The following is a 24,945-nucleotide window of genomic DNA, read 5'->3' as shown; positions in this document are numbered from 1 at the left end:
CAATGTCATAATCAAAAGGGTATGTTTCAGTATCGATTTCATCCTAATAGATGAAATTATTATTATTATTATTATTATTATTATTATTATTATTATTATTATTATTATTATTATTATTATTATTATTATTATTATTATTATTATTATTATGGGATGGCACATACGTCACGCATGGGTTTTAATGCCTCATATTTTGTTTGGTAAGTTATTAATGGAAGTTTTTCTTTTTCAGGATTGTAAAGGAATCCTGGTAGATTCATCATGGAGAGACTGAGTCCTGAAAAACGCAGGAAACTAATTGAACTGTATTTTGAAAATCAAAGATCAATCATACTCACCCAGAGGAATCATACCGACTTCAACTGGTCATCACGTTCCCCTGACTTAACTGCTCAAGATTTTTTCCTTTGGGAATATCTCAAAGAACGTGTATATGTCAAACCAACAATCATCGAGCAACTCAAAAAGAACATAAGGGCAGAGATCCGTGCGTTACAGCCAGCAACTCTTCGTAAAGTTATAGACAATGTACTCAAAAGAGCCAACCTTTCTGAGGCTGCACATGGCGGACATTTGAAGGACATAATTTTTCACACATAGTGTTTTCAAATCTCCCAAACATGTAACTTCTTTCCTGTGACAAGAATAATTACTTGCATTTACAAACACAAACGTTATACACTGTTTTAACCCATGCGTGACATATGTGCCACCCTGCATTATTATTATTATTATTATTATTATTATTATTATTATTATTATTATTATTATTATTATTATTATTATTATTATTATTATTATTATTATTATTATTATTAAGTATTCTGCCTTTCGGCAGGTCTTGGGACTAATGGGAATTTTCTTTTCAGTTTTAGATATGGGTCTGGAAATATTTCTTCCACGTTTCTCGATCTTCTGATTCCTCTTTCAACTCTCAATATTTTCTCCTATTTCTCAAATCATCGATCATCTGTGTTCTTCTTCCTATTTCTCGCTTCCCATCCATCTTTCCTTCTATGGCGGTATGAAGAAGACAATTTCTTCGCAAGATATGTCCAATCCAATTGGCCTTCCTATGAAGGATGCTGGATAGAAGTGTCCTCTTCTCTCCTATCCGTTTTAAAGTATCTTCGTTTGTTACTCTCTCCGTCCATTTAATCTTCTCCATCTTCCTCCAACACTACATTTCGAAGCTCTCTAAATATTTCTCCTCTAACTTCCGTAATGTCTAAGTATCTGAACCATACAGTCCAATACTCAACATATAGCACTTCTTCTTAAGTCCAATATTGAGACTGCTTGTTAAGAATGATCTTTTCTTGTTGAATGCTTTTTTAGCTCAGTCAATTCTTGACCTGATCTCTTTGGTGCAGTAAGCGTCTTTCGTCAAAATACTTCCCAGGTACTAGATATTATCGACCTCTCCAAATTCTCTTTGTTTTACTCTTGATCCGTAAGGGCATGTTTCTACGGGTCGACTTTTCGATGTTGGTTTCCACTCTGTATAGTTTTTCAATGTCAACTATTTTGTCAATCATCTCCTGTAGTTCTTTTTCGGTTCTAGATATAATACCCGTATCATTTGCATACCTGAACTTGTTAATGATCTGCCCTCCAATATTGAAGTCTCCAATTCTCATTAGTGCTTCTTTCATTAACCGTTCACTGTAAATGTTGGATAATTGGGGCGACCTACCACATCCTTGTCTGGCTCCTCTTCTAATCTCCATACTATTGGTTTCTCCTTCATTCAAGGGCAACTTCACTCGTTGTCCTATGTACAGGTTTTTTAATGAGTCGTCCATCTCTCCAGTTGACTCCAAATTCTTTAAGTATTTTTAGAAGTTTCGTCCAATTGACCAGGTCGAAAGCTTTTCGCCAGTCGATGAAGCACAAACACAACTCTTACTTTACATCAAGAATTCTTTCTGATATAATTCTCTTGAATCCAATAGCGTCTCCGGTGCCTTTTCCTTTCCGGATCCCAAATTGATCTTCTAACCTCTCATCTATCTTACTTTCCAGCCGCCTGTTCAGTATGCTTGCAATAATCTATCCAGTGTAGGAAATCAGGCTAATGGTTCTGTGATCGCTGCACTTCTTTGCTTCCTTTTTTCATGGGCAATGCAATCATTGTAACATCAAGAAAATCCTTCGGCCATTCTCCACTCAGATAGATCTTGTTAATAAGTAAAGTCAGCACTTTCATTGCATTGTCTCCTAATTCCTTGAGCAAATCTACTGATATGTCGTCGTCTCCAGTGGCCTTTCCCCTTCGCATGTCTTTGGTTGCTTGTACTACTTCACTTTTCAATATATTGGGTCATTTTTCATCATCATCCATCTCTTCCTCTGCTTCGATCTCAATATCTGCGGGGCGGTTCTTCTGATCATACAGATCTTTTATGTATTCCTCCCCCCCTCCTAGTTCTTGTGCTTTCTGGTACATACATCAGATCATATCTGCCGCGCCGTTGAAGTTCCCTTATTTCTTCACATATTTGCTCCATGTACTTTCTTTGGCTTTGTCCGTTTCTCTTCTCAATTCATTATTCAGTCTTCTGCATTCTTTGATGTCCGTGTTTATCGTCCTTCTGCGTTCCTCCATCTTCTTAAGCATTGCTTCAGTTATATGTGGTTTCCTCGGTGCTCTTTCCATTCTGCCAATGTTATTGTGAAGTGTGTCAAGTAGAATCTGTTTAACTTTTCCCCAACTATTTTCTGTACTGTCGACCATATCTTCCATTGCACAGAATTTTTCTTCAGTCTCTTCTTTCACATCATCGTCGATTTTTCTTAGTCGCTCCAAGTTCCATTTTCGACTTTTCCTCCCATTTTTCTTGATCCCACGAATCTGGGTAAGGCTCTGATCCCACGGAAGGGAGGAAACTCTGTAGGATATGGGTCGGCACCAAACTCATATTGTGACTTTAACATGTACCATTGGGTCCGGGATGAGATACGGGAGTATCTCGACGTGTGCGTGGTACCTCTACACGACAAGGCGGTTGCCAGTTGAACTATAAAGGTAGGCAGGGCCGGGATTGAACAAGCAACCTCGGGCATTGCCTGGGGCCCCGGATTTGGGTTGGACTCTGCAGGCTGTGGTCATACTGTGGGATTCGGTAGCTCATATGAGCCAATCCCAGGAATCTGGGTAATGGTGAGCATGGGCGAGAGGTGAGCTTGTCTTGTAACGCTCGGGCGCCATGCTTGCAGAGCATGGTAGGACTGCCTCGCTAGAAGTCTGCTCCCACCAGTAGATTAACTGGTAGGCACTTAGGACTTCGGTCTGGCCGCGCAGTGGGCGTATCCCACTCCCTCAGAGAATGGGTGTTACATCGTTTAGGCGAATCAGGATTAGAGGACAAATCCTGGCGATGCACCCCGTGCACAAGGACTCAGGTCCAAATTCGAGCAACTACGGGCGGGATGAATGTTAAAAACGGAGCTCGTTCATTAAATAGACAGAATGGTCGCGGGCATCTCTCCATACATGCAATTAAGCGTGGAATAGTAGACTACTAGCGTCAACGTGTTGGCATATACACTTGTATTATCTCAATATCCATTGGTTTTGCACGTAGTTTTACAAACATCAAGCGATCAGTGCAGCATACTACTTTGGTTACACTTCTTGCTACTTCGTTCTTCATTGCTGTCGCCACATCATTCTCGGCCTTATCACCACCCGAATGGTATATTCTATAATTTCCCGATACTATCTCATCTTTCCCTGGCCATCTCACTTCGCTCAAGCCCACTATGTCCACTTTACATTTGTCCATTTCTACTTTTAAATTTTCAAGTTTTCCCTCACGTCGTAGAGTTCGTACGTTCCTGGTTCCTATGCTGAAATTAAAGTTACTATTATTTTCTTTTCTAATGATTCTTCCTGGAGTAATCCCCACCCGGAGATCCAAACGGAGGACTATTTTACCTCTGGAATGTTTTACCTCAGGAAGACCCATCATTATATTTATTTATTCTCCTCCTTCGTCCCTCCTGGGAAAATAATAATGTGGTAGTATTCCCATTTCCTCTCCACATCTCCATGCCGTTGACCACCTACTGGTTCATCCAACTTTCAGGACAGTTTCCTCTCCTAAGGGCAAGAAGGCACCCTGACCTTCACCCGCTCATCCGCCCTCCGAGAAGGCCCTTAGTAGAAGCTGACTCCATATCCCGGGAGTCGGTCGGTACCCACCAAAGGTAGATAGGGATTTTTCTTTCGTTTAGGACGAGACACGAAGGCTTTTCTCAAATCTCTCCAGTACTTTTAGAAGGTGTGCAGCATCAATTTTTAGATGTACAAGAGAATTATTTTCTTCGAAAACTACACCTTAGGATTTACATCCATCCACAGTGATGATGCTAAATGGAGTAAGCGGAGAGCCCCCCTAACATGTATGTTATGATTGATCTATATAAAATTTTCGGTATACAAAAAGCTTCCCCTCCCAAAAAAAAAAAAATCTTCTGTGATTCCTACCCCCAAGAAATTAAAGCTGACGTCGTCACTCTTCATCCATATCATTTTGTTCAGCTACAACGTAACGTAAACAGTCTTTATTGTGTACTATACGTCTCTATTGAGTTGAAAGATAAAGTCTAGCCTCGTTCCTGTCTATGTCTAACATTTGCATAACATACACATACACAAGGTGAAAATTAAATGTTTCAATCCTATTCTCACAAAACAAGCACTACATCCACTGCGGAATGAATTTTTGAACCCACTGTATATGATGTCAAATCGATTTGAAAAACCAAGGAACATTTAATTCAATTTGAAGAAAAAAATCACTAAACTGAAATTAAAATCCCCCCGCCATGTAAATCATGGGCTAAAAAAAAAACAAAGGTTGCGTAGGTACCCAACATCGTATGCGCGTAGGTCCTACGCGTTTTTGGCGCGGGGGACCCGGCGAGAGATCATATTCCCCAATTTAAGCTGTAGTTCCACGTTTCATATAGGCTTGGTCTGAAAGGAACGCTAAATAGGAACGCTCACTGACACTCCAACTGTTTTATTAATAGATTATTATTATTATTATTATTATTATTATTATTATTATTATTATTATTATTATTATTATTATTATTATTATTATTATTATTATTATTATTATTGGACGAATTCTATATTTCTATTAACGCTATTAAAATTATGATGGGGATAAGGTACTTAAAATCGTCGCTATTAACGTGTGCTCTTTCTAGGGTGTGGTAAATAGTGCTAATGCATAGGGTAGATGATTGCCTAAGGCTGGCGCAGCTTACTCGTTGGTCTTTCGTCAAAAAGAGCTAAATTTCTCCATTCTTTTCCATAACCACAGTTCGGATTCTTATGATACTATAAAATTTAATTTTAAAAAAATGGAAAGAAAGAGAAAATGTTGGATGATACCAAGGATCTTATAAAATAGAGGATCTGCCCTTACAACAAAATCTTGAAGCCATAAGTCACAGTTTCGCCACCCCTACTCTGCCCACTCCGCCCAATAGGATCACAATGTTTTGAGCTAACAATCATGCGGAAACGAAAGTAGCCAATTAGACGTGCCGATGCTCGGTTGCTTTTTGGCTTCACCGATTTAATAGGATAAAGATACATATGGACAGATCCTCTATGGATGATACTGTCGATTAGCGATCATAGTAATTTCAGTATTTTATAAATTTTCTTTTTCTTTCTTTGTTTTTTTTTCTTTCTTACCAAACTACGTTTTAATTTAAGAATTGCATATTTGGACCTATTTCGAAAATATACAAGTAATTCTTTTATAGGTATTGTGGAGACATTCGTCTATTGTTTTGATGGGAACATGGATGTGGTCACGGAAACAGGAAATATGTTCTTCTGTGCTTGAAGATTGCCTTCGTATATTAATTGTGTATATTTGTTCTGCTCTATTTCCTTCACTTTCAAGGTATTTCAGGACATAATACAATAATAAATGAAGAAGGATTTTTTCCTCCTTACTTCCTAATACGATACTAAGGTTATAAACGGTTCAACCTACTACTTATAACTCCAGTTAACCGAACTTCAGTCATTCGATTCGTTACATATTCAGATCGATACCACGAAATAAGCAAGTAGCAGTGTCTCGTGTACACCATGAGAACGAGTTTGGTTTGTATGGCATGATAAATATTGAAAACGGAAGTGGTAGTAGAAATTTTCTGCCACATCCGGTTTCAATACAAAGATTATAATGGAAATGGAATATATTTTGTGGGCGTTTAATTAATTGCAAAAAACCGCTTCTTGCTGTTTCCATCTTTACTTTATAAAGATCAACGTTAGCACCGGAAGTGGTTTATTTCTGCCACTTCCGGTTTTAGTAGAGATACTAGAGTAGAGATCGAATATATTCTTGGGATACTTAATTTATTACAGAAAACTGCTTCTGGCTATCTAGACTATTATGTTTTTTTTTATTCTATGTCAATCAACGTTAAAACCGGAAGTGGTTGATTTATCCTTGCTATTTCCACGGTTTGAATAGGAAGTTAAGAGAAGGTTAAAGGATACTTATTCATAAAGCGTTAAATTGATTAGAACTGGTTTAGCCTTCTACGTTTACCTTCTGTTCATACCGGAAGTGGTAAAAATCAACCGTTCCCAGTTTTAGTATTGATCGCCATAGAACAAAAATGATAATGGATAACACCAATCATTTTTTTTAGAATCGAAAATGAAATGAAATCTTACATACAACGGTTATGCCGGCTAGGCTAAAGGAGATGGTGATAATGAGAAATGAATGAGATGGTGGAATGGAGAAAGGGAGGAAACGGAAACCCACGTACACGGTGATTGTCTACCACAAAGTTCACTTGGCACGAGCTGGGATAGAACCAAGAACCCCATGCACTAGAGGTGAACGCTCTACCACTGAGCCACCGCAACCCCCTTTTTTAGAATCGATTCAGCGTCTTAAGAAAAAATTAAATCTTCCCTGTATTTCTCAACTAAGGCAGAAAGATGTAGAAATTTACATTTAACAGATTTCACCTCACATTAATTCTCTATAGTAGCCGGATTGTTTTAATATTGAATTCACATAGTTTGGAATTCTACCAAGTATCATAACTGTGAAATGAAACTCATTATTATTTTAGGTAGCCTGAACCATGTGGAAACGTGTTGTAAAATTCCATGATCAGCCTCAAGGAAAAAGAAGCAGAGAAATGAATGTCTATTTTAAGGTCCTGTCCAACTTTCACCTGGTATATTATCGATTAATATAACTTTCATCAGAACTTTGTTAGTATTACCTAGTTTATATGCTTTAAAAATCTCAGCCACAGAACGTTCATATCTGCTAAACGTTTGTCACTTTGAACGCACTTTAAACGTCTAAGCCAGAATGAGTGCCGAGCAAATACGCAATTGATGTGTGCTATATTTGCGATGTCCAAAATATTTATGAAGTTGAAAAAGAATGTTGTGGAGGATCAGAGAAGCAAAGTTGTTTTCAACGTTGGGAGGCAGGCAGATTTGAGGCTTATTCTTGGGAGACATCAATTTCATCTCACGTTCCTGTGTGGCAATCGGACAAAAATAATCAAATTTCTCCCCAAAACACATTTCAAATCCGATTATTGGGGGGAGAGTCCTCCTCAGTTCCAAGATTGGAGGGGACATGTCCCGCTCATCTCCTCGTGATTTGCGCCAGTGACGTGGCGTCCCTAATCTTATTCTGAATCTCTCTTCAGTCGTTTTTTTTTTTTTAAATTCCAGTTTTGCATATACTTTTGTAAACCACGAGGGAAAAGAACTGGTCATCCTACCCCTGCTTCATTGGCTTAGTACCCTGCTGCATGAGGTAATGGACTAAACCCAGCCTTCAGGGAAAGCCAGACAATACCCAGCCTTCAGGGAAAGCCAGACAATACCCAGCCTTCAGGGTACGAAATACTGGGGGTGGAGGAACTTTCCACTTAATATTCTTGGAAGAAGATTCCCTCCATTAGTAACTTACTTGGGGCAGTTAATAAAATTATCACTATTGACAGAAGTTTGCAAATTGATTACAATAATTCATATATGAGGCTAATTGAAGTATATTTCACTTGTAGGCCTAATTAATGAGTAAACTAGTTAACGGTATCTCTACACAATTTAGTAATTAGGATGTTCAAATATGTGAACAAACTCTCCATGTCGAAACATTTCAGAGCTCCTCGTGGCTAAGCGGTTAGCGTACGCACCTTTGGTGTAGGAGACCCGGGTTCGATTCCCGGCGGAAGTTCTTGTGGTTCGGATTCCACGTTAATCAGTAGGTCCCGTCTCATATAGCCTCGCTGCTGAAAAGGATGTTAAACTCAAAATCAACTCGAAACATTCCAGTGTTTATATATATAATTATAACACTTATCTACTTCCACTTCGACTATTATGATTTCACACGCTGATGATTAGCATACATAACTTCGGTATGAAAGACCCGAGTTCAATTCTCAGTAGGAGTTCATGGGGATCCCACGCTGAACTGTAAGTCATATACAATGCCCTCGGTACTGAAAGAGGTGTTCAAAATCAACCAACAGCTCAGAGAACGGTAGTTAACTGAGGTCACTTTGCACCGAAAGTTTGTCTGAAATGAGAATTGGACTTATCTTTTATGGGCAAGCAAGGGTGCCCATATTGTGGTTTCTAGGGGGAGCAAGTATATGCGACATTTCAAATATAGTCTCAAATTTAGCGGTAACTATTCTAAAAAAATATATTGGGTTTTTCGATCTTCCGAAGTACTTTTTTCTCTAGAGGGGGCAAGCGCCCCATCTTGTCCCCCTGATGGTTGCCCTTGTGGGCAAGGTAAGTTGATTCGACGCCTCAATAGCGTACACCCCAATTAATGAAGTAGGCTACCTGCAGTGGCGTATTTAGGGGGGGGCTTCCAGGCTTAACCCCCCCCCCCGAAATCTTACTTACTATAGTAAAGTATATGAAATATCTTGCAGAATTTTCACATTTTCAGGCAAAGCTCCCCCCGAAAGTTAGCAAAGCCCCTCCCGAAACAAAATCGTAAATACGCCACTGGCTACCTGTCAAAGCGTTCTCCTACTTATTATTTACAATTCTCTAAATGTGATAAATATGGGACTTCATTAAGCTATAGAAACATGAACATCAATTAATTAATACATAAAAATACAATATTACCTTTTAGTTCTTGTCAGCACATCATCATCTTCATTTTTCCTCAGGAACTTCAATAACGTATTGGGAATAGTAAGATCAACACTACTGACATCTATGACGTCAGAATCCGATTGTAATTGGACACCAAGTCTTTGCGGGCCATTGTTAACTGAAAATTGTACAAATCGCATTGGATGTTGTTGTGATGTGGAAAATCTAGCACATTGAACAGCAAAAGTGTTTACATAATTGTACTTTGAACTACGTAACAAACAGTTATGTACTGAAGAATTAAGATAAGCGTTATCTGTGTTTAGATTGGCAAAATTCCTTCCGCAACGAAGGAAGATAAAAGCTGTTTGGTTAGAGAATCGAATCGATTTGATCGAGTATAAATTGAGAAGCGCACCCGTCATTTTTCTTTCTGTGTCGTAGAAATCGTCAAGGAACACAGATATACTTTCAACATTCCAAACTTAATAATCTAATAGTAATTTAACTAGGCGAAGTTTCACATATACATTCACACACTCACTGACGAAGCAAAGGTGTTTCAATGCACAACACACTTGCACCAAATGAGCGAAGATAACTCACTACATGTCTCTCTTACTATCAAGGGGAGAAAATGTGACAGCCGAGCTCAGAAACCGCTTTCTTGTAGCATGTAAACAATGTCAAGGTTCTAGTTCTTCATTGGTTCTTCCCCGCAGCGCAGAAGGCACTGATAACGTTGCATTGTATGCTATAAATTTCCTTGGAACAAGAGAAAGTATTTTCCTGTAGCACAAGGTGAAATATATTTCCCTGTAACACGTGCACAACTTTTATTTTAATACAGTGGAAAATTTGTAGTTCAATAACCTTAGGAGTATTTAAAGATGTGAATTAGTAATGCTTCAAATAGTGTAAATATCAATTTATATGTCTGGTAATGCGTTCAGACAAACGAATGGTTATTAACGTAAACACGCCAAAACGATTTTCTAAGCTCACGCAGTGTCGTAATAGGAAGAGAGATCAATGTGGTCTGACCATCTGACTGAACTCACAAAGCTTGCGGATGCGCACGACCCTCTGCCAAAACTAAGTTGTCAGCGAAGAACTTGGGTCATAAACTACAACAAAAGAACTACGTGAGCTAGAAAAATCAATGATGGCTAGTCATAATTTACATTTTAGAAGATATTATAGGCGTAATCGTCCCTACACGTTCTCGAAGACATTATACTTCGGCAAAATGACTCAAAAACAGTGGTGGAGCTATAGGGGACCAGGCCCCCATTGACGAAATCTTGGCCCTTGCTTGCCAGTGGTCATGTTGCTACTAACTATAATTTTTAAAAACAGTATAATTCGATGAACACTTTGTACCAAAAATTCTCAACAATTTTTTAATATATAGAAACTACCAATAATTCTTAAGGTACCATGCTAAATTAACTAAAAACAAAATGGTTTACTCCAGAGTGTCCGTAAAGTTGCGCAACCCAAAGTTTGATTGCGTGTATCTTTTGATCTAAGAATGATAAAGGCTTGAAACAAATGTAAGCATGTTCTATGTAGATATTTTCGAGATCATAACCAATGCTGGATTTTGTAATGTCTTTGTGTAGTAACGAAAGAAATTACCGTAAGTGTAAAGTAAAAAAAAAAAAAAAAAAAAAAAAAGTGCAAAATGAAAAAAATTAATATTCAGTTGCAGAAAACTGATTTCCTGCGACTGAATTCCTGTGTATATATACAGTATGCATCAACATTTATCCATTGGTGGGAAAATGTGACAAGGTTGATGCAGTGTTGCCATACAAAAAGGCTATTTAATGCAAGTCTGTAAAATGGGTGTTTTTTTTTTTTTGACAGAAACGCGGTTCCTGGTAACACTGTTGTCGTAAAATTACTGTAACAAGTATGTTTTAGGTTAATTGATAAGCAATGAGAATTTGCACAAAAATTTTCGATATCCCAAATTTATCGCAAGTCTTTGAATAAACTTTATGTTACCAATTATGTGCGAATTCTCATTGCTTATCATTAATTAACCTAAACCACACCTGTTGCAGTAATTTTACGAGGTAATTCTATTCTAGATTTCGGTGGAATTGCTTGAAACTGTGATATGTTGTAAATATTGTTACCCTGAGAAAAAGTCTCAATGCACACAACCACCAATCAGTGACCATTTGGCAACTACAGGTCCACATGTTTAAAACAGCAGAAGGTAAGGATACTCTGGAGTTTTGGTAGAATTGTTTGAAACCCTGAAAATTTCTATCCCACAACACGGAAAAGGGATGGGGAGAGTAGCGGTCAAGATCATTTAAACATAGACAACATTCAGATATTCATCTTGCGGGACAAAGGAAAACCCTGGAAAGCCCTAGACATTTTTTTTCTCAGGATCACGAGAACTACAACATACAGTTTCATTCATTTACACCGATATCAAAAATATCGTTATATCTGGCTGTGATTTGTGATTGTGTTCATTGAGACGTTTTCTCAGGACGACAATATCTACAAAGTATCACTGTTTTTGTCATTTTGACTGAAATCCAGTCTGAAATCTTCGACTCGGCTGCTTAAAAAAAAAAAAAAAAAAAAAAAAAAAAAAGTGGCCTTGTAGTGAACAAACGGTCAGTGATTAGTGGTTGTGCCCATTAAGACCTTTTCTCAGGATCACAACATCTAACAACATGTCACAGTTTCAGCCCACCCAACCAGGTACATTCTAGGAACGTACCATTTAAGTTCCATATGTACCGTTTACGTACCTGGTACTTGAAAAATGTACATTTCATATGCATAGCACGTGTCGCTAGGTACGTGCCTTTCGAGGAATTTCTGACACTTGAAAGGTACTTTTACATGCTTCACTGGAATGTGAGGAATGTGAATGGCACATACCCCATGTACCATGGCATGGTTGTGCGTAAGTTGCTTCGTATTGCGACTAGGGTTGCCAATTTAGCCACTTTGTGACGAGATCTGGCCATTTTGAGAACGTCGTTAGTCACATAATTTCCAAAGAGCCAATAGTGGCTTTTTAGCCATATGCTTTTCACTTCTATAGCCACTTTCTGAGTTTAGCCACATTGTAATATATTGTGTGTGTCATTTTGCAATTTTCTGACGTTTGATGCGTTCTCTAGGTTGTAACATTCTAAACCCCACTGGCAGAATTGTCCTCATAAAATTAGCATTGATGGTTATATTGTGACGTTACACAGCAGAGAATTAGTTCAAAACCTGTACGTTAAAACTAGACGTTAAATAAAATTTGCGGGAAGACGTAAGTTTAAGTATAAACTAACTCCTTAAAGAAATTCAGCCTGATAATATAGACATCCTTCAGGAAATGGTTATCCTTCCTTTTCCATTATTATTTTCTATGAAACAAATGCCGGAGACATATACAATCGCTATATACAACAGTGTGGTGTTGGAATGTGTAATGATTAGGATGTGATGTTTTATTTTATTTTTTTGAAAGTTCAACACTTCCAATGTACCCGTAAAAATGTACTAAAGAAATAGTGCCCATGTTTTTTAAATATTCAATTAGAACTGGACAATCTACATGAAATTTGCAATCGATCAGTGAAAACGTCATCTTTCTAGAGCCTGTAGTTTCTGAGATCTCATTGTCGAGAAACATATATGTGTATTTTAAAAGAGCTCCAAAGATGGCAGCACAATTCATTTGCATGTATTTCGGAGAAGGCTTACTAAAGGCAAAGGCCTTTGAACAATAATTTAAAAGGATAAACTTTGTGAAAAATATTTATTTCAGTAATTTATTTAAACTACACTCTTTTAAAAATATTTGTCTTTGTTATAAACGTGAAATCACAAATAACCGTAAATCAAAGTTTTGAATGCTAAGATTATAGGTTAGAGCTCGGTCGCTCGTAAATGTTACTGTAGTATTTTAATAGATAGCTAAATTGCCACACAGATGCCGGAGGTCATATATTTTCAGAGTTAGTTGCTTGGCTTTATTTAAAAGTACAAGCTCCTAAATTCGAACGTAAAAATGAAGCGTTAAGGTTTTAGTATTTAAGTACTCGCACCCCCAGTTGCATAGCACTGCCCTAAGGAACATTACTGACATGCCTAGTACATTCCTGGCACATGCCAATGCCAAGTAAATGTGTCAAGTACATACACGGTACGTGATATACACATAATAGATACATTCCTCGGTATGTGTCATGCACGTACTTTTGGGCGGAAGTAACCTTATTCCTTACATGTGTATTTCACATGATTGCTCTATTCACGTACCTATCATGTACATTCCAATGTACCTCGAGGAACATTCTTTACACATGATCAGTATGTACTTGTGTTGGGTGGGAGTCATTTTCACCGAAATCCAGAACATTAATATCTTCGATTGCTTTCAAAAAAAGTAGCCTCGTAGTGGTCTAACGGTCAGTGAGTGGTAGTTGTGCCCATTAAGACTTTTCCTCAGGGTCCCAATATCTACAACATATCACGGTTTCAAGCAATTCCACCGAAATCCATAATAACGTTACCTTATGCTGTTTTCAAAAAAGCGACCCTGTAGTGGCCAAACGGTCAGTGATTGGTGGTTGTACATACAAATTGAGACTTTTTCTCAGGATCACAACATCTACAACATATCACAGTTTCATTTTCACCGAAATCCAATTTCCGTAAGGATTGTGCGGAGGGGGAGGGGGGGTCATTGCTCCTGCAACTCTTTTCTCGCAAAAACGACAAAATCCGTATTTCCTACTTTGAAGTCATCTTTGCATCGGCAGAGTTAAGTTTCTTTAATGTGGCCCTTTTAATCAAGAGGATCTTTTTTTTTTTTTGAAAGAGGGCTCTTTGCCCCCCCTTAATTTATTTTCCGAAAGAAACAAAAAAAAATGTGTCGATTTATTTTCGTCTAGTATATACACCTGGGCGTCTAGTATATTCATGCAGGACTTGTGGACCATCCTGTACAATACTAATATATTGATATAATATTTCAAGCTTGATGTCCCCTTTCAACGCTAAGGTTAAATAAAACCTCGATCTACACAGGTGGTTAGGTATAACCAGTTGCGTATTTAGGGTGTTATCGGGCTCAAGCCCCTGTTCCAAAATAAATTTGTTATATGCATAACTTCATTAAAATTTGTCGGCTCCCAAAAGGAAAAATATAAGTGTTTATTCACGTGTTGTGCATAGATTACCCCCCGAAACGAAATCCTGAACCATTGGGTATAACTAATATTTGATTTGGTTAACTTGAATTCCCACCGGAGATATTCCCACGTCCGCCGCTCAAGGCAAGTACGCGATCAATTTTTAAGTTCTTTCTGAGGAAACTCCACTTTTATGATTTCGTAGAAGACATCTGTCAGCTACTAAACAGGAAATCGTTGCCATTTCCTTATCTCGGTACGTCTAATTTCTCAGAAGGTTTATTCATATAATGTATACCTTTTAAAAAAAAATAAAAAATAAATAAAACTAATATTTGTTTTATTATTCTTAAACCTGCGTAATTTATTGCTTTCCTTTAGCTCAAATTGACATTATATAAGCTTTTCCTTGTGCAATCTTCAGCATTATTATTCATGACTACAAATAGATTACTCATATGATATGTTATATATTCTTCATCTAAAGGATCAACAAAGCATAACCAACTGAAGCGCACAACATCGAGATTACGTGTAATGACAGTTGGCTCACATGTCCCCAGAGCGTCACATTGCATAATATAAATGACCTTGACTGCTAGCTAACTAGGACATTGGTAGTAGAATTCTTTACACATGAGTTTACTTGAAGACGCAGACAGAACTAGTCGATTATGTATACGGCCATTATATATATATATATATATATATATATATATATATATATATATATATATATATATATATATATATATATTAAGTATTAGGGACTACGCACATCAGCCAACAAACAACCACCTTCAAACTGCGGCAAAATATTCTTCAAAATTATTTTGAATGTAGACGCCTGCAATTCTTTGTCGGCCGCCAACAGTTACATATACCATTGTCTATTAGAAGAAAATGTTATAGTCACAAAGTAGGCGACTACGTGATAAGAAGGAACAAAATCAATATCATAGAATCTTACAATTTCCACCATACGACACCATTAGATACATTTTGACTGTATAGATGCTTGACTCTGATGTGAGTAATAATGGACTTTTACTGAATAAATAAAATGTTATTTAGCTCATTTAACACAATTAATTTATAATGAAGAGATCGTTATCTGTTCCGTACTTCTACATCAGAATATACATCTACAATATCTAATACAGCCTTAGAATTTGTCCCTGATAGAAAGTCACTTACACAGTAATTGACGATACAGTGTAATGTATGGCATTAAATTCTTACCTATACACCATCTGCATCAACAGATGGTTATTCAATAATTTGACCCTTGTCCTTTACATACCTCCCACTTACCAATCGCCGAACTCACCACCGCCGATGCTGTGATATCTGCACCAAATCTGCTCTCAGAGCTTCAAGATTGCGATGAGATTTAGAGCAGGCCTCCTCTTCTTCCAAAGCATTAAGATCGGGACTGCATAAAGGCCAATCCTCATTGTTGTGATGAAGTAATATACATTGGATATCGGCTAGCGTTATGTCATGTTTGCCCAATGCGCAGGTGGTTGAGATGTCCACTGCTGCCCAGTATACAGTATGGTGCTAAAGAGCTCCACAACTGTCTCCAACACATCATTTAGACACTTGACGGCACATGATTTAAATCCCGCTTCACAGAAATATAATTAGTGACAACTGCATATGACACTCCATCAAATTATTACTGAAGCAGGTAATTTCCTTTTTCACATCATTTCTAAAGCAACTAAGTATTTTATTTGACTATTCATTTTCAGCACCAACACGTAGATATACTGTTTAACGTAGAATTCGTTAATCCATTAGAATCCATTTCATGTTTAATGTGGTGCAGAAATGAGACAATATGAAAGGTTTGCAGTAAAAACTGAATTCTAGAAGAAAGAAGGAATCGGAATTAATTAGTGTTTCATTCGTTTTTATTCATCTCCTGAGAAATTTGCATTTTGGCGCTTGGCACCTTTCTGTTTTCTGGGGTCGATATATGCTCCTACTGGAAATCAAACCCTGATATCCTATGTCGAAGATACGTTTGCTAACCATATATCCATGCTGTAGCCCCAAATAAGCGTAAAGTTCCGCAAATCTAGCGAGGACCGAATTGACTGAACACACCTTGTGTGTTGCCCGCCTTGAATCTACCCTACATGACTTACTTGCCTCAAATTTACGATCATGCTGACCTTCAAGCTAGAAAAACCAACAGAAATTCAATTGTAAAATTTGAAATTTTATTTTTGAACAATTTACTATTCTGTACTTATTGGCATTTTTATAATTATTTATATGAACTGTAACATGTCTGTAGGTTTGTATGCGTGCTTTCACCGTAAAATTTCAGAATTTTAAAAATGTAGTTGAAGAATATCCGAAACTAGATTAAAGACCCACAAAAAAGTTACGTAAACACACATCAGGTGTTATTAAATTGCAAAATTGTAAATACACAAAGAAACTTTTATTTTTTTTCCTTCGTAATAATTTGTATACGAACGTGAAAATCTACAATAGATTTCTATTGGCCTTGAAACAATATAAGTTAGCGTTTCTTCTTCTGAGAAACAGAAGAAACCTGTCCCACCTTCATTATGTGCAGAGCATCATCAACACAGAGCCTACACCTATGTAGTACTTTATTCCCTGGTAAGTATTGACCAGATATGAACCAAATTTGGTGGGCAAGTAGCTCATCGTGTAAAGAATAAAGCGCTCTATATTTAGTGGTCTAGTTCTGTCAGGAACAGGCTCGTCTCGGCCACAATTTGAACGGCGCGAGCGTCTGAATTTGGTTAACCGAATCGCTTGTTATTTTTCTTCGAATTAATTGGGGAGGCATGTAACTTCGTAACTATATTATAGAACCGCCCCTAGTTGAAAATTGTGTTTATTCATTTAGTTTATATGTATGTCTGAAGCATACTTATTCATTTGTTTTGTCACGGTTACAACGCGTATCTTTACGCGCGTGGTCACCGGTGCGAATTTGGAGGTCTATTTACGGTTTATATTCGGGGATGTGAGACTTGAATTAAAAGGCTTTTAACTGTAATATTGAAAGCAGATGAAACAGTGATGTTAGTCAACGTGCTTAACATCACCACTAAATAAAAAGCCGTCTGGATGATCTTAGTCAGTGAATGTAATTACAGAGAGTACGGTAATACAGTGCTTGTCTTTAGAAAGGACATTGCGTTTTTAGCCCGTAAAGACTTAGGCCACCCAGACAGCTTTATAGTTAATTATTGTTGTTAGAATTAGTCCCGTTGCCGTTACTTCTAACATTTTAGACAGCATTTAATCGTCCACCAGCAATATGGTAGTTCGAATTTTACCTTAAACTATAGGTTCATGCCTCACATAGCCTCGGTTTAGAAACAGACGCTAGCAGTGTCATCTTAACAGAATTATAGATCCCTGGTTATGCCATATTGTTAAGTTGTTTATGAAATATTTATTTATGAAATACAGTAGAGCGTCGATTATCCGAAGTAATTGGGGGACATGGGTGTTCGGAAAACTGGTTTGTTCGGATAATCGAACTGTACATGTTTATTTGCCAAAAAGAAGTACTGTACAGTAAATTTATTCATAAAAAGAAGTGTGCTGATTGTTGAAACACAGCGACTGGCGGCTTGGTCGGTCAGCAGCGCCTTATGAAGGCCCCCATTAGAAGCAATGTTCCGCCAGCGGTGGCTCAGTGCGGCGACTACTGTGGGAAACTTGGTTTGGGAGTGGGGGGGGATGATGGACGGTAGGGTGGGAGAGTAACCGGTGCGAGCGAGTACACAGTTCGGTTAAGCGGTCGTTCGGTTGACCGACGTTCGGATAATCGACGCTCTACTGTATAAACAAAATCGCCAGAGAAAATCATCCAAAAAATATCACCAAGAATAAACTACCCCTCGTAATTGTTTTTCAGTACAAATTTATTTACACTAAATTGTCAGATTAGTAATGGAATATTTGTTTATGAAATAAGAAGAAAATTGCATGAGTCGTTTTTTGATAAAATAGTCCGAAAAACGCCCATCAGCAAGAATAAACTGTCCCTCGCAAAAATAAACATTTTTTCAAGACAAACGAGTTAATGTTATATTTTCATGTTATTAATGAAATATTTATTTATGAAATATGATCAAAATCACCTGATTCGTTTTTGAGAAAATCGTCCGAAAAAACACACTCCCAAGAATAAACTACCCCCTCCTCTTGTAATTTTTCAGGACAAATGATTTATGCCATATTGTGAGGTTAGTAATGAAATACTTATTTGTGAAATATGAAAATATCACCTGAGTTGTTTTTTGAGAAAATCATCCGAAAGAAAACTCCCCTCCCCCAGAATATACTACCCCATCTCGATTTTTCCAGGAAGAATGATTTATACAATATGAATGGAAATGAAATCTTCAAGTTTTTAGTCCCACGGTTATGCCGGCTAGGCTAAAGGAGACGGTGATAATGAGAAATGCATGAAATAGTGGAATGGAGAAAGTGGGAGGAAACGAAGAACCTCGAGAACACCCACGCACACGGTGTTTGTCCACCACAAAGTTCACTTCGCTTCATCGGAGATCGAACCAGGACCCTCACGCACCAGAGGTGAATGCTTTACCACTGAGCGGCCCAACACAATATCAATGGGTTGTTTTTTTGCAAAATTGATTTATAAAATACGAACAAAATCGTTAGAGCTGTTTTTGATTATTTTTACCCTTAAGTAAATCACCCTTATTTTTAGGATTAGGTAGAACATTCGAAAAAAGAACTGAAGAACCACATTAAAACTTTTAAGATTTGGTTGAGATACGTTGAACGGTATGGCTTTAGGTGACTGTATATTAGGGATGGATAAAACCGGTTTTTTATAAAAACCGGAAACCGGTTTCTAGAAAAAACATTGCGATTTTCTCCAAAACCGATTCGGTTTTTCAGCGAAACCAATTTCGGTTTTACACCGAAACCGATTTTGGTTTTCTTCAAAACCGGTTCGGTTTTCACCGAAACTGGTTTCGGCAAAAACTTTTGGAAAAAACAGAAAATTATTTCTGTGGAAAAAGAATCGGTTTCCGGAGAACAACGAAACACTATTCTGGTCAGAAATAGAACAAATTTTGGATAAAACCGGAACCGGATTTGAAGAAAACCGAAACCGGATCCAGTGAAAAACCGAACCGGTTTCGGAGAAAATCGAAACCGTTTTTTTTTAAATTTTCAAAAAGTTATTTTTATAAAAACCGAAAAACTGTTTTTTATGCCCACCACTAGTGTATATACATCAGAACGCACAGACAGACACATGTCGAAAAATAACTTTTTCGGTATCTATGGGGCCTGAAACGTGTAAATCCGTTGAAATATCGAATTCAATTATTTTCACGATCACCAAACTTTCCTCTCTTCTTACGTCACTCGAAAGTAAAAAAGAATTGTGATTGGTCAGCAAGCAATTGTTGCACATTATGTGGAAAAACCACATCATTTCGAACTTCTTCCCCCAAATAAGCTGTTTTCACATATGAAACAAATGGGAGTCACTGGGAGAGAGATCTCAGGGGTAGGGAGAACGTACAAGTAACGTAGTTAAACCACACAGCCTCAATTGGTGGCATTGTGTAGTGATTTCTGTCGCCAGGGAATTATACTGATGCAAGAGGACTTATCTGCATAACATACGTCTCCTTTATCACTTTACGCCTGCCCGTAATTTTGGAAATAAATTGTTGTTATTATTATTATTCTGTCATCATCAGATTGAGCACAACAGTAATATTTTCCTGCGTTAAGTCCGGGAGGAGATACAAAGTAACTAAAAAAAAAAAACTGAAGCAAACAACAAAGATTAAAAAAAAATATATCCTTTAGCCTTCATTTTAGCATCTATTAATGTTTGCTTTGTTTGTCCTGCAGATTGCCCCACAAGCACGTGTGTCACTGTTAGGATTATGTGTGTACGGTTAGGACTCTGTGTGTATGTCACTATTGCGAGCAATCAAACAAACTGATACTTAATAAACAATATATAGTTTTCATATACAGTTCATAAATTAATAAATAATCTATTCCAGTAGAATAAAAACTAAACTAGTGACAAACAACATGTTTTAACACCATATAAAATAGATTTTTCTCAAAAACTACGCATTAAAATTTTGTCCTCAATAGTGCTGGATTTACGTAAAAGCTATAGCTTAGGGTCCCACTCGCTTGGGGGTCCCAAAAATTCTACCAGCTTATCAAATAGTTACATTGGTTCTTTCCACATGGAAGTAAAAGTTGACAGTAGCACCATCTATTAGCATAACAATCGATGTAACCGCTTGATGGATTGGTAGAGCAATGCTAATGGTTCCAAGTTAATATTGCGACGTTGCCACATAGTGAAGTTTTTGATTCCCTATAGCGGCTGAAAAAGGCCCTGTAGGGCATACCATCATATAACGTTTTTGCTTTATTTTGACCTGAAGAATAGCGCTCTGTTGTTCGTGGGCGCCATTTTTAGAACACCCTATATATATATATATATATATATATATATATATATATATATATATATATATATATATATATATATATATATATATATATATATATACTGGGAGAGATAGTAGATGGGTAGGTAGATAGATAGATATAATTCTGTTAGGAAACCAACCATGAAAGGTAGAAACAAAAGTTCTTAATCCTAGAAGGCAAAGCTAATTTTACGACTTTGGATTCGATCTAAGAACTCTTTCTATTGTATTTTGTACAGTCACGTTCAAACAAAACCGCTTTAGGAGGGGAAAACATATGACAATATACAATTGTATATTTTGCTAGTGAGAGTTAGTCAAAGCTTTAACAAAACCAGTCTTTCGCTGTCTGAAAATTACAAACGTTTATTCTCGCCAATACAAATACGGAGCACTCAAAGGAATTAACAATTGAGACCTGGAAACCTTTTATTGACGTGACTGGAAAATTCTTTATCAGTAGCTCAAGAAAAATATCTTGGCTCTCGTCCATTCAAATTTCTGTTTGCCCATTGAATTGAAATAATTCAAAGTTGCTTGTTTCCACAACAATGCAAGCGAGCGGGAGAAGTATAGAGGTGTTTTCACAAAGGGCATCTCCAGTTACTCTGCACATTCTTTACTGGTGAGTATCAGGGTCGATATAGGTATGTAGAAAACCGATAGGCTCTGTAGGTCACGATTTATTGATCTCGATGTCGCAAAGTGAGGTGTGTTCGAACAGGAGTCTAAAAACCGATCGATAGTCTCGACAGTGTAGTAATCACTTCTTGGGTCACCGTGCGCCACTGGAGAGGCTTTCGGTGGAAATATATGGTTCTATTCTCATCTCCTGACTCTGCTGCGTAATTCTATGCCGCACATTATCCATGAAACTACAGAAATACAGCTGGATCCTCATAAGAAGTAACGAGAACCGGCCCAGTAGCTCAGATTGTTTACATGTCGGGGCGCGTATTTCCGGTAACTGACGGGCCCCCACGGGTAATGTGGATGTGAGGAGAACGTGGAGATGCGCTAGTTTCCGAATGTGCAAACCCCGATGTCACATTTGAAGTTGTTCCTGTGCCACGGTCCAAAACAACCATACACTGCTGATTGCTCCCGGCTATTTTGACACATGCATCAGGTGAGCTTGGTTTGTGTGTGTGTATCAGGAAACAAATTGAACTGTGCCTAGTTACGGGTCTGCTGGGTATCACAACCAAACCCAAGAATGGGTTTCAACTGAAACCAAACCAAGCTCAGCTGACACGTGGCTCGAAATAGCCGAGAGCGGTCAGCAGTGTCTGGCCGCTTTGAGCTCTGGCACTGAAGTAAATTCAATAAGATATCAGGGTTTCCATATTCGGTAACAAACATGTCTGGCCGTTTTGAGCTCTGGCACTGAAGTAAATTCAATGCGATATCAGGGTTTCCATATTCGGTAACAAGCATGTCTGTCCGTTCTCCCAATATCCACGTTGTCCGAAGGGCTTGTCGGTCACTGAGGATACGCGCCTCCACAAGTAAGCCGGTTCTCGTCACTTCTTGTGAGGATCTTGCTGCATCTCTGTGATTTCATGGGTAGTGTGCGGCATAGAATTACGCAGCAGAGTCAGGAGATGAGGATAGAGCCAAAGATCTCCGCCGAAAGCTTCTTCAGTAGCGCACGGTGACCCGAGAAGTGACTATTACACTGTCGGGATCGTCGATCGGTTTTTTGACTCCTGTTGGAACACACCTCACTTTCCGACATTGAAACCAACGTATTCGTGACCTACAGAACCTATCGGTTCTCTACATACCCATATCGACCCTGATACTCACCGCTCAAGAAAATAAGGAGTCAATAATGCATTGGGTGTAGATGGCCTCTATTTGGCTTCTTTCTTTCACTCTTGCTTGGGCCATGCGTTTTATATACAGGAATGTTTGTGTCTGGGTATAACAAACGGTTCTGCGAACTCGAAATATTTTAACAACCGGTTCTAACGAACCGGTTGAATAGCACCACTGTATACTAGGCTTTTATGAAGCAAGTTATAAGGCTCTATTTCTTAGCCCCAGTTGTAATGAGGCCCTTGTTATCCAGCCCCCGTTTCCCAGCCCTGCTTGTAACGAGCTCTTGTTTCCACTTAGATATTCATTAGGTCCATAAATTAGAATATAGCATATATTCAAACCTTAAAAATAAATAAATAAAAAACAGCGACTTTGTTGCTGAAAAAGAAAGCTTACGTATAAATGCCTCTTTCAATAGTTTAGGGTTCCATCAAACCTAAATCCGGCACTGATCCTCAACAGGCACGTAGCCAAGGTCTGGGAGCCCCCCTTCGAGACCAGAAATAAAGAAAAGTAGGGAAGGATGAAACAAAATGAAACAAGAAAAAGAAGGATCAGTGTTAAAAATAAACTACAGGAAGCTTTTGGTTACTCTTTCTTATGAGGAAATTTGTATTACTTGCAATACATGGTTGCGAGGTGAGCGATATATCCTGGAAGAATCCGGGAATTTGAAATTTCTAGAAAAGTTGCGGAATTCTCAGAATTTCTGCTACTAGTTAGGGAGATTTCAAGCTTCCGAAAGCATAGTGCCGTTGTGTAACAGCGTGCACATTTTTTATCATAATTTTTCGGCATCGCTTCCTTGCAATATCAAACATGCTATTTCAAAAACAATTTTCTACTGCTCCTTTAATCTGTCATTTGAAACAGACAGTAGTTGACGGAATAATAAAAACAAAAATATATATGGAAAGAAAGTTCTGTTAACATCTGATTCTACAGAAAAAGGAACGCAGGTATTGCAAAATATTTTACAAGACATTATTGAGTGTGTACTTTTTATAATAGTGAATATGTACTTTTTATAATAGTTGAGGTCATAATGAAAGGAAAATTGTTATATTTGAATAAACAGAGGAAGGATGTATATATTGTATAATTTTTTTCAATACGTTTACTTTATTATTATTATTATTATTTTACTTAAGATTTCTTCATAGTTTATTATAATACTTACCAACATATGCTCACAAACCAATATATGTTGATAGTAAAGTAGTTTAGATTGATCGAGCTCCTTGGCCTTCAGAATTTCATGTCACTCCCCCACCCCCACCCTCCCCGTTACGAAATCCTGGCTTAACGAACCAATATATGTTCCAGTAAAATTGTTTAGAATGATCGAGCCCCTGGTGTGATGACCACAGTATTCCATGTCACGGACCCCCTCCCTTCACGAAATCCTGGCTACGTGCCTGTCCTCAAGCATGTAGTCTTGTTCAGGTCGATGTGACCTATCGACTGGTACATGTCTTATCTTTGTACGTTATTATAGTTAAACAAAAAATATGTTGAAGTTTAATAACAACTTTTAGTGTCATAATGAAAAATTTGATTAGTGCTTACTTCAGTATAAATTTCACTTTAATAATCCGACATGGTTATCGTACAGGAGTAGGACACATGGAGGACAAAGATTGGAAGATAAGAAATGAAGAAGATGAGAAGATACACTACAAGTGGTGAAAGCATATGACTTTACAATCCTAAAAACATTTCATAAGAAGAAAAAAAGAACACCTTATTACATGTAAGAGTGACACCTCAAGGTCTCACTCAGAGCGACTACATTGTAAGAAGCAGAGAAAACTCATGTGACGTTAAGGATGCGGAGCAACACCGCCTCGTAGTAGCCGACATCTGTATCAAGGACAAAGTAGGAAGAAGGCGAATTTTCCTATTCGAAGGAAGTGGTGGAAACTAGATGAAATAAGCAAGCAGTAGTGTAGCGTTAAGTTTCGCAACGGGTTTCTTTTCTTTAGAGTAGAATTCAATTCGCAATTGAGATTTGAAAATGAAATGAAATGTTCCAGTTTAACATCCCAAGATTATACCTGTTAGGCTAAAGGAGACGATGATTAAGATAAGTGAATGATTATAGAAGAATTAGTGGAATGATAATGTGGGAGGAAATGAAAAATCCAAAGAAAACCCATGAACACGATGTTGTCCACCACAAACTTAACTACTAGAACTAGAGGTAAGCACTCTATCACTGAGCCACCGTGCCCATTCTTCAGTGAACCGATAATGTCAAATAGACTAAGGAAATACTTACCTGACA

At 37.8% G+C, this 24,945-nt stretch overlaps 1 protein-coding gene across 1 annotated transcript in view; it reads right to left on the bottom strand.

Annotated features, from left to right (window-relative positions):
* Positions 1-10,137, bottom strand: part of LOC145666907 (oxaloacetate tautomerase Fahd2a, mitochondrial-like) — a 30,481-nt gene extending 20,344 nt beyond the window's left edge. Inside the window, exon 1 of the mRNA XM_081734498.1 lies at positions 9,179-10,137. Coding sequence (XP_081590624.1) covers positions 9,179-9,573 — 395 coding nt within the window. The 5' untranslated portion in view covers positions 9,574-10,137. The remainder of the gene's footprint in view (positions 1-9,178) is intronic.
* Positions 10,138-24,945: the final 14,808 nt, after the last annotated feature.

The sequence above is a fragment of the Thermobia domestica genome, chromosome 12 (assembly GCF_964235325.1).
Source record: "Thermobia domestica chromosome 12, izTheDome1.hap1.1, whole genome shotgun sequence".
Classification (NCBI taxonomy): Eukaryota; Metazoa; Arthropoda; class Insecta; order Zygentoma; family Lepismatidae; genus Thermobia; species Thermobia domestica.
Note: the sequence above shows the minus strand (reverse complement) of the source record. Positions and strands in the feature narration are given on the sequence as shown.